We start from the raw sequence: 11491 nt of genomic DNA, 5'->3' as shown, positions 1-11491 counted from the left end.
CTACTATTGGTGCAAAAAGTAGTTGTTGGCGTCATTGTTTGAACTTTTAAAAATATGCTGTTGGCTGGAGGCTGGAATTGGCTGGCTGGTCCAGCCCCAGCACTAGCCAGCCTACCGAACAGGCTGTTGGTTTAAGAGGGAGCAGGGGCCGGAGATCCTCTATGCATACCGGTCAATTTTTAACGGCCTAGCACGTGGAGTAGCAGTCAGGCTGATAGGTTGTGGCTGCAGCCGCAGCTGCGCCCTTTATTAAAGCCGGTTGATAAGTTGACTGAAGCTGTTTTATTATGAGAACAAAAATATTGTAGATTCTAGCTGATAAACCGGTCGATAAATTCAAGCGAACATGCCTCGGTAGTGCTGTTGGAGTTGGTTGGGTGGTGCTGTGCAGCTGCAGCGCTGCTACAGCAATCTCAACTGATCAGGCTATTATTTCAATCAGGTTGGGAGGTTTTCCCTTAAATGAGCAAGATTTTTCACGTGATAGCATCTGGCAGAAAGCAACACGGACCCAACTCTCAAGTTTTTCGACGATATTTCTGCTCCATTTTTTTTTTTCTGGACAAAACGAAAGGCGATGCAATCCGTCGGCTGCAAAGAGCAAGTGGCAGCCCTAGATAGAGTTCGCTACTATTTTGCACAAACACGCCTAGAATTAAAAGACCTTGGGATGACAACACGAGTACGGACGAAATTTGACCAATCATTCGATTCAGCACTCAAGCCTGCAATTAATTCGAACCGGCGCCTCTTATCTCTTTCTGTGCTATTCATTCATTTTTCTTCTCTCCCCTCTCCAGCTCGATGGATACATTTTTTTTCATTTTGAGACAAAACTAGATTGATACATGATCTATAGCTTTTCTCAATGGCCCTTGTGCAATCACAAAGCCCAATGTAACGAATAACCGGCCTCGCATCAAATCAAATGAAAGAAAACCTCCCAAGAACCGACCGCCTCCCTCCAGGATCTAGCTAATGTAGTGTACAGCTTTTGTTATCTCCTCCGGTGCTGATCGTATGATCTTCGACCATCACTCGGAATGTAGTAAGGATCTTGCTTTTCCCGGTTCCATTGTCTGGATGCCTCCGGGTTCTGGCCCTGCTGGCCGGAACTCCAAGGTCTCGAGGGCTCAACACTGTAGCCCTGACGTTCAGAGCTCCACTGCCTCGACGGCTCAGGAGCGTAGCTCTGGCGCGAAGTGCTCCACTGCCTTGAGGACTCGGCAGGTGTGTAGCCCTGGTGTGCCTGGGAAGAACTCCATTGCCTTGAGGGGTCAGGATTGTAGCTCTGTTGCCCTTGCCCTGCACTCCAATGTGTTCGGGACTGCTGATTATAACCTTGCGCGCCGCCATAGTCCCGGACCACGCCAGGATCAGGTGACCTTGAGTGTCTCCGGTGGCTGTCCTGCACCATCGATTGGTACTCTGCCACTGGAGGTCGGCTGTAACCATTTCTGTCATGTCCGTGCCCTGGTAGAACAGAATGGGACGAGACTGGCGCAGGACCATACGAACTGTATGCACTGTGCGAGCTTTGATCACTGTAAGCATTCTGGTTAGCAAACGGCACTGTGTTTGCTGATGCAGTATTATATGAGTTCGTTGTGCGGGCTGCCCATGGATCAGCCGCAGCATTTCGTCCAGTGTGGGTTATGTCAGCAGCACTAGATTGCCAAGGGAGTGTTGTGTAAGATGCATTAGGCTCAGGCAACGACGAACGTGCTACAGCAGGGCTCGGGATGCTCTGGAGTCCATGGGTTGATTTGCTCACCGCTGCTTGCTGATGCAAGGGCGTGGCAACAGGATCTGGTAACAAAGCGTATTGCTGGTTATGCTGATTTACTAAAGCTCTATTCGGATGGTTATTCACAGGGGAAACATGTTGAATTGGCGGATTTACAGAGACAGCCAACTGTGGTAGTGATGGGGTGTTAGCTTGAATCTGTGCCGGCAAAACCGAAACTGAAGCATAAGGTTGTGAGGGTAACGAACTGACAACATTTGAGAAGCTTTGCTGCATGGCATTTGCAATAGGAGCTGTATCCCCCCTGCTTGACAAACATGGCTGCTGCAAGTTTGGAGCCCTCACCTGCATTGCGTTTTCTGGTCTCCAGACAGCCTGCGAAAGAAATATCACATGAATAACAGAAGACTGGAATAAACACTGGATAACATGGAAAAGCAAGCAGACAAACCGTTGATGTACGGTCTGGTGGAGTTGGTGATGGAAGCGAAGCAGGAGGAGGTTCTGCCTCTTTCGGAAACCCAGCACCATTCCCCAGACTGTTAACAAGCTCTGAAAGGCTAAGGCCAGTCTGCTTCAGTGTATCCAGAAGTGCAATGGTCTGTTTGTTAGGCATGTTCTCCCCTTTGTTATTAGATGTTAATGCAAAAACAAGCTCCGGATTCTTGAGTAGCACCGTAAGCAATTCATAATCAGTATCAGCACCTGCACCATCAGCAACCGCACCTGATGCTGATGATGTAGATTCAATCTGCTTGTCCTTAACAGGAGCCACAGCATTAGGTGCTGCGCAAACACTATCCGTTTCCATAGCGTCAACATCTGGCACCTGGTCAATTGGAATTTCTGGGGTCAGGCTGTCATCAAAGTCCATTTCCAGATCCCATGGATCCTTTGGATTCATTGGGATATCCTTCTGACTTGCATAAAAGGTTTCCTTTTCACGCCGGTTTCTGTGTGTTTGAACCTCGACCTCCTTGCTGTTGTCACCAGCTCCTACACTCCATGAGGGGTCTATCCATACCGCTGCAACAAGAGGCAATAGATTTCAAATAATGATCAAATAAGCCAATGTTGTGGAAGTCAACCTTTTAGCAAATCTCCTAAAAGAACATAGCAAGTTACAAAAGCTAAAACTTTAAAAAATACTGCAATAGGTAACATACTAGCGTTCTCATGATCACAATAGTTAGCAAATAGCTTTCTCAAGCTGGTTTTGTATAACAAAGATTCTTAGCTTCTCTGTAATGGGCTTTGCAAGTTCTGTATTTCGAAATTACGGCACGTCTCACTGATAGTCGAATCAACAGTGGCAGACATCACAGAGCTTCACTAGTAATGAACGAGGATCCCAGGAAGATCAGTGGCTGCTTCAGATGTTATAAATAAATAGGCCTACCACAAATTATGCTACTATAGCCCCAGGTCAGATAACTACAGGCACACTGATACTATGTAAGAAACAAGGAAATATGGCAATCCATGGAATCAACATTGAATTTGCCCACTAGTAATTACAACATTTGGTACGCAACATATCTCCGATGTACTCAGCATCTAATATAAGTAGTAAGGATGGCAGACCTTTCCATCTGCTAACTCCCAGAAAATGAATTTGAACACAATTCTCAGGAACTCATTTTATGTGAAGTAATCAAGCAGAGCCCAGCTCGTCAAGGTTTTTTGAGCAAATGAAATTAAAATGGTGTGATGTTCGTGTGGAAATAGCAGGTGTTCTTTGGTGAATAAAAATTTATCGGATTAGTATTTCATCTTTTTACTAATAAAATTTATCGAAGACGCTAAAAGGTTGGGTGTACATGGAGGAATATTAGGTGCTATTTGATTGAACCATTTATCTATAATAAAAAGGTCCTCCTTCCTTTTATTTTTGTAAGATTCAAACTTGTTAACCTTCTGACTAACACTTAATCTAAGAATTTGTAGATCATACCAAGCAAATTTGGTACCACTGAATTCATATTTAACACTGCTTTCATATGATTTTAAATTCATAATCATGAGCATAACGATAGATAAGATGTCAATGGTCAAAATGTGACGTTAGAGACTGTGCCAGCCTGCCAGGTCAAACCACACCTTACAAAAAGAAAAGGAGGGAGTACAAGTGTTAAGTAATTTTTATGCTTATATGCATATCTGCAAATGCAGGGGGAAAACACCATTTAGCATTGGACAGTGCACAATAGCTATGGGCTTGCAAACCTTCCAACTTGACAACAATAGCAATAAACTGATTCGAGACACAGGATAGATCCTTGTTTCAGGATACAGTACACAAGTGCATAACCATGGTTGCTAATCTCTCGTGCCATTTCAGAAAACTGCACTGCAGTCCACTGCTCGTTCAAAAGTTAAGGCAGCGAACTCATAGGTCCAAATGAAGTGTTACATTCTGAATAAGTTGAGTGCACACAAAATAAGGATGGCTTCCTACAGCCAACCGTCCCTTCAGAAAAACTGTTTCATTACTATTTTTTTAGGGTCAGATACATGAGTTAAATGTCAATATTTTCTTTCTCGAACGACGCAGGAGAGCCACTAAATTTCTTAGTCGAGTTGTTTATGGAATTAGGGAATATACAACACAAGTGCAGGATTGGGGGGTATTTTTTCCATTTTGACTGAAGCTGGATCACAGAAGCACACTGATTTGGAGAACGATGCCTAATGTAAATACTTCAGAGGCTTGCACTGGTGACAGCATGCTTAGTTCTTGAACTTCTGCACAACTTTTGCTGATTTTCATTGTCCAATAAGCAGCTCAGAACAACATTCAAAATAATGGGAAATCGAGGAGCACAAAGCAAAAATATACCTGGTGGTATTTGCCAAAGAACTCTCTTGGAATCCAACTTCTCTATGACATTATTTTTGGAACCTATGTTTAACTTCAAACCACCTGAGATTTCTGTATTATCAGGCTGAGAAGAATATGTGCTTTGTTTAGAAGTAGATGGGCTTGGGTCAACAGGTCGTGCAGCTGATGTATGGGGGCTTATGGGCATAGGTGATGCATTTGAATTTACTAATCCAGCTGTTTTTTGCGTATCCATTGCTTGTGGTTTATCACTCGCTTTATTTGTGTCAATCTTGCCATACTTCTCCTGCATGAACATGGCACGCATCTTTGCTTTTTGAATATCATCTGCGGATAATGGCCTGCTATTGTTTGTGGATGTGTTCCTGACAGAATTAGCATTCTTCCCCACAGCTTTCTTATTTGGATGTTCCACAAGTTGAACTTTCCTTTTTTGTTTGGAGTCTGGAGATCAGATAAGGAAATACGCTCAGGCAGTTTGAGCTACAGTAAGTACCAAGAGAAATAATGAATGAACAAATCAACAGGCTTTTTACCATTCTTCACAAGCAATTAATAATAACTAAAAAATACATAGCCTGACCTAGAAAACCTTACAGAATAGACAATCATTAAATTTAGCAAAATTCTTATTGACTAAACACAAACATCTCAGAACAAACTTTTAAGCAATGCTATTTACCTAAATAGTTCTTTTGTATAAAAGGTGAAAGTCACTGCCAAGCTACTGTTAAAATCCACCAAAGATATTAGTACAGAATAATACAGATGAAAGTTATTTGCTTCAGATAACTACCATAAAGACATAGAGAATTGTACATGCTTGGAAGCTGTAGATGAAATAAAATAATAAATATATTCTTTAATAGCCTATATACATGGAATGGTATTAGCTGACCATATTTCACAAAAAAAAAAAGAGAGAGAAACAAAATTATGTATAGAGGTGAATATATATTTAGGTAAAGGATACTTTTCTGCACAGAACTCCTTTTATTTGACTCATCAGCAGAAGCAGTGAGAAGCATTGGTGTTTTTCTGGGCTCAGGCTTTCTGCACAATGACACAGAAACAAGGTCAAACTACAATTATACTAGTCAAATGGACGTTAGGTACATCATTTCACTCTACTGCAATTCAATCATGCTCAATGCAGAGACCATATAGGAAAAGTACCTGCTCTCATTAGCACCATCAGTCAAGGCAAGTATCTCCTCCTGGTAAGAGCACAAAAGTTAAAATTGCAAAGTAAAGATACTCTGCTGACATACATGGTATCACTTAGATGCTTACGGTAATATCAACTTCAGATTTCCAAGACTCATCACGGAGAATTTCACTTATCCTGCAAAAGAAAATATAAAACTATAATTTGCTCCTTCAAACAAAAGGTAGAAATAAACAACAGGGAGTGACAGCACTGCAGTGTCAGTGTTAGAAAGGAAAATTCACCTTTGTTTACATATCAAGTCCTTCTGAGGTTTCTTCAATGCCTGAATCCTTACAAGCACTTTGCTCAATCTGGATAAGAGGTTCCTAGCCCTGCTCGATATGTCTGATTTTGGAATCAGATAAGTTCTAATAACCAGGCCAAAGAAAAAGGAACATCTATATGTGCATATCTTAATAAAACATTAGTGTGGAATATGAAATGGAAACAAATGCTAGAACAGATGCATCAGATAGAATTATGATGGGCAATGGCATCTCATCGATACCAAACTGGAGAAGTGAATCATAACAAAGCAATCAAAACATTGAGCTTTTTGCACTTTATTATAATCAAAAGACCCAACTATCACAACCTTAAGGTGCTCTCAGTCTCAGCAGAGTTCCTATTTCATCTTCTCAATGGGATCAAAGATTCCAAATCACTAATTCAAAATATCATCGCAAAGGGTGCAAATCAACAGCATTTTATCTTAGAAGATCAAGTTTCCAAATAATAGTAAAGTAAAATGCCACCATCCAATAAGTATGCGCAAAATAGAGAAGCCTTGTGGTGAGTTATACACACCTTGTGTTCTATAAAACCGCAACCTATTAATTGTTTGCAGAACAACCGACATGTGGACTGGTAAAGCCTTATGTAACGGAAGGTGGAGCAGCACCTACATCAGTAATATGAGTCAAAAAAAAATACATGACCCAGATAAGTACATTACATGTTCACCAAAGAAAAATATAAGAACCTTGAAAATAACATGGATAACCGATGTTTGCTCTTCAATTGCTGCTTGACTCAACCATGTTGACATAATGGTCAAACCACCCATCATTACGAACCTGAATAGTTATTGGAAAGGTGAAGCCAAGTATAAATATGATCATTGATTGAAAGCTCAGTTGGTACTAAAGAGCTGATATCTTACCTACTAAGAACTGTAACATTATTTATTTGCAGAATCCATTCCATTAATTTGACCTGCCCAGAGAATGTTTCCTCCTTCTGCATTAGAGCAAATATACTTTCCAAGAACTTCTTATCTTCTGACTCAACACCAGGATGAACTTCCTCTTGCTTAATTTCCTTTCGAACAGAGTCTGAGCTAATCTTAGCATCAGTTGGTTGCATAACCATTGTTCCAGATGGCATCATAGGAGCTGCAAAGTTCTGTTGGGCCTCTGTTTGTTGCAAAGAGTTTTGGAAGACTTCCATATGCTGCAGATCGCTTTGTTGGAGCTCCATTGATTGCAAAGAGACCTGAGGGGCATCTGTTGGTTGCAAAGAGCTATGTAGGACCACTGGTTCTAAAGTGCTCAGAGGTTCGATAACTTCAGCTTGTGCCTCTATGTCCAATGGTATCTGCTCACTGTTTACGGAGTATGCATTGTCCTGCTCCTTGGGTGTTTCTACTCTCAGCGCTTTTTCTTGAGACAGACGAACAAATTTCCTCACTCGCGATTTTTGAATTGTAAAGAATTCCCTAACCTAACATTTATTAATGTGCAGGTCATTACATGAAAAATGTACATTAAAAAATTGGGAAAAAACAAGGTATAAAAAACTCAACCCCGCCTGGCATTTTGCTAAGAAGACCTTCTCACACACGTCGAGAAAACCCCCAAACCCCTGCTCCATCCATACACAGAGGCACCGTAGCCCATGTGAGAACGACCACGACCTTGGGCCAGACCTTAGATCTGTGCTTTGGCGTGTGGACAGACGAGGGGGTTTTTTTTTAAACCCAGCCTGAAATTCGCTCCCACAAGGAGTCGAACCCAGGACCAGGAGTGCTACTAGAGCCACCTAACCAACTCAACTAGAGCCCCGTTCGCGTAACAGACAGTAAGAATAAAAGCAACCAGTGTGATTAATTTGAATGTAGGGGAAAAGAAGAAAGAAAAATACAGTCTACTTACTAGACTACAAATAAAAAATAAGCCTAGTCCTGTTGAAACCAGTTCTACGAATTCTGTCCAATTGTTTTGACAACATTTTTTTTAGTGTTATAAACAGGTCTATGAGGGCATACAAAAAAAACATAATACATCAAATCAAAGTACAGAAAAGTATCCCATCTGAGATGTGGAGCAGACCTGTGTAACAGTGACCCCACAGAGTAAACTAATTTCTCGGGTTTCTTTTTTGCCAAGAGTGTCCTTCAAGGCAAAAAGTGACTGCATGTACTTAACTGCTTTTGGATTCAACAGATCCCTTGGCCTCTTACCTGCAAAGCTTTAACTAACATTAAATAGTGCTTAGAAGTTAGAACAACATGCAATAATTAAAAAAATTATGGAATAATTGAAGAAAAACCAGATCTTGTGTCACTTTAGATTATGGGAGAATTCAAGTGCAAGCTCATGACGTTTTTCAGCAATCAGGTTCAAAAAACAGCATATTGCCGTATGTTAGCTACGCTACATCATGGTGTCCATGTCATTTTAAGACATCCACCACACATGCTGTGCCAATGTGAATTCAATTGATGTGGACAAACTGACCTATCTTGATAGACAATGCACCGGCAGCCTGCAAGAACCAACCAAGTGCAACATAAGTCAACGGATGAATCAAAATAATTTATCTGAAAACGGTGATGATGGCTCATGGACATGCAGTGTGTTTGAACGCTATAGAAAGCTAATAACACAGAAAGAGGGCGAGCAAGCAAAACATGGAAGCAGAAAAACTGTTTTCCGGGAATCTTCAACCTAAATATCCAGCATCCACTCAAAAGTTTGTTCTTTCGATGTTCATAATCCATAACACACAAACACAATAGCATTGCAACGCTGTATACAACACAATCAGCAATTTGATGAAGTTAATAATGGTTTAACAATTGCACTAAGGAAGGATCAGAAAAGTTTTTTTCAACAATGCTGCAGTCAACGAATAGGTTTTTTTAGTTGTATTTCATAATAACACAAGATGATAAGCCATGGGTAGCCTTCCCGGTCACAGTTCATGGGAATGCACAGGCCCTATTTGATGCTGCTGTAACTACGGAGGTCGGCAATGGGGCGAACACCAAGTTCTGGACTGATCGGTGGTTACAAGGGTCCTCTATTCAGCTATTAGCTCCCAATTTATTTGCAACTGTACCCAAGAGGCGGGTTAAGAAACATACAGTTCAGGAAGCACTAATGGACAATCATTGGGTACAAGATATCCAGGGGCACCACTCAGTGGAGGTCCTATCAGAATTCTTGGACATTTGGGACTTGGTTCAGGAAACATTACTCCTGCCAGAGGTTGAGGATGTTCATAAGTGGAAATTGGACATTTCAGGTCAATTCTCAACTAAGACAGCATATGAGGCTTTGTTCCTTGGAGCAGTCCAGTTTGAGCCGAGCACTCTAATTTGGAAGAATTGGGGTCCCAGGAAGTGCAAATTCTTCCTTTGGTTAGTTGCGCATAATCGATGTTGGACAGCTGATAGACTTGCTAGAAGAGGTCTATCCTCATCCTGAGCACTGCCCCTTCTGCGACCAAGAGGATGAAACCATTCAGCACCTCCTCTGTTCCTGTGTTTTCTCTCGGCAATTCTGGTTTCAATTACTTCGCACTTTTGCACTCCCGGATATTGCACCTCAGCCATCTGCCACTGGGTTCTTTGACTGGTGGCAACAAGCCGGTAGCACTCTTGACAAAAGAACCAAGAGAGGATTCAATTCATTGGTCATGCTAGGAGCCTGGATGCTTTGGAAGGAGAGAAATGATATTGTGTTCAATGGTGCCTCGCCTAGGATAGAGCGGGTGCTTCTCCTTGCACAAGAAGAAGCCGCTCTCTGGAGGTTGGCAGGCGCTAAAGGCATTAGTGAACTGGTCGCTGCTCGACCTGGGGTTTAGCAGCGCCTGTTGAGGGAGGTCGACTTTTTACAGTTTTAACAGGCGCGTATGTAACCTAGAGACGGTGTGTAAAGTTGGTGTGTGTGCTGTTGTATGACTATATAAGCCTTTTATCCCCTTTCTTAATGCAATGATGCGCAGCTCTCCTGCGTATTCCAGAAAAAAAAAAGAAAAAAATAATAATAACACAAGCATTCATAATCTAAATATTAGAAGAACTTTCCTAGTTTCGGAACACAAATAACTTTCCAGTTCCCACCATGGAGCGCCACAGTATATAGGAACTATGATGAAGCACAGCCTAAAATAAGAACAGCAAACTCAGCTCATATATCCCCGAAGAAATTCACATGCTACTTAACTAGAAATTGCCCAGCTCACATTATGTAAATGGGAGAAGCTCAATAGAACAAGGCAAGGATTGAAGACGGGAGTTGCTGACCATCTCCTGGGCAAGGGGGTTGACGCCGGTGAGGCGGCACTGGGCGACGACGAGGCGCTGGAGCTGGTCCACCTGTTCGTGCAGCAGCTCCTGCTGCGCCGCCACCATCGCCGGGATAGAGCCCGCGCCGGCCACGGACCCGGAGCCCACCTCGACGAGAGCTCCGGCCGCGGGCTTGACGGGGACGAGCTCCATGGCCCCCACGGGGGGGTGGGCATCAGGCTGCCTCCGCCGCTGCACTATTCGACGTAGTGGCTGGCTAGGGGAGTCAGCACAGCGGTGGGCTAGGGTTTGGAGGTCGGCCGCGAGGATGAGGAAGGAGATGGGGACGCGAGGCGAGGGAGACGAGACGGAATGGAAAGAGTTACGAGTACGCCATTAAAAAAGTTGGTAATTATACCTATGTTATTAAAAAAATTGACTGCACACAGGTGTCATTGTTCTAAACTTCTTTGCCTTATAAGTCATTTCGTCCGTGTTCTATTTATTTTTCGCCGTTTGATGTGGGACCGGCCAGTGAAATTGTCCATATTATCTTTGGCGGTGGAAACCGACTACGATTCACCACCTCAGTTTTCTTTCTCTTTGTGTTCCTCCTTGTCTTCTTCCCCTTGCGTGTCGTCAGCACCGTGCCCGGTGGCCCGGCCCTGCGCCCCCGGCACCTCCAGGCCTCGGCCCCGCCCTTCGCCCCCAGCACCTCCCGGCACCAGCCCCCGCCCTGCGACCCCGATGGCCTAGCCCCATGCTCCCGCCCCTAGCACCGCCTTGCACCCTCGGCGGCGGCGGCCCGGCCCCGCGCCCCCGGCGACTCGACTCGCGACTCGGCCCGACGACCTCCCAGGTGGTCATGACGCCATCGTCCATCGTGGCGGACCCAGTAGGCTCGCTGGTCGTCGTGTGGAGAGGGGAGCCGGGGCGCCGCCGCGCCACGTCTCCAGATCCAGGGCGCCTGGCTACTCCTCACCCGCTTGGATCCCATCACCGTCCGCGCGGCCGAGCTCCTAGTCGTCCTCGTTGCGCCCCGTCACCGTCAACGCGGCCGAGCTCGTAGCTGCCCCACCGCACGCCCGTCGTCGTCGTTTCCTTCACCAGATCTGCCACTGCGCTCCTCGTCAGCCGCGCGCTGCCGTTGCCGTCTGCCGTAGCCATACCCGCGCGTGG

At 44.0% G+C, this 11491-nt stretch overlaps 1 protein-coding gene across 1 annotated transcript; it reads right to left on the bottom strand.

Moving 5' to 3' along the window:
* Nucleotides 1-683: 683 nt before the first annotated feature.
* Nucleotides 684-10685, bottom strand: LOC136457076 (homeobox protein LUMINIDEPENDENS-like). Its single transcript, XM_066457118.1, has 13 exons — nt 10331-10685; nt 8538-8565; nt 8130-8260; nt 6962-7521; nt 6782-6875; nt 6607-6700; nt 6042-6144; nt 5883-5934; nt 5766-5806; nt 5563-5642; nt 4587-5033; nt 2199-2773; nt 684-2122 (listed from the first exon to the last, which is right to left on the bottom strand). Exons 1-13 carry the CDS (start codon nt 10523-10525, stop codon nt 998-1000), a joined length of 3525 nt encoding a protein of 1174 aa, XP_066313215.1. The 5' UTR covers nt 10526-10685; the 3' UTR covers nt 684-997.
* Nucleotides 10686-11491: the final 806 nt, after the last annotated feature.

Source organism: Miscanthus floridulus, chromosome 6 (assembly GCF_019320115.1).
Source record: "Miscanthus floridulus cultivar M001 chromosome 6, ASM1932011v1, whole genome shotgun sequence".
Taxonomy (NCBI): domain Eukaryota; kingdom Viridiplantae; phylum Streptophyta; class Magnoliopsida; order Poales; family Poaceae; genus Miscanthus; species Miscanthus floridulus.
Note: the sequence above shows the minus strand (reverse complement) of the source record. Positions and strands in the feature narration are given on the sequence as shown.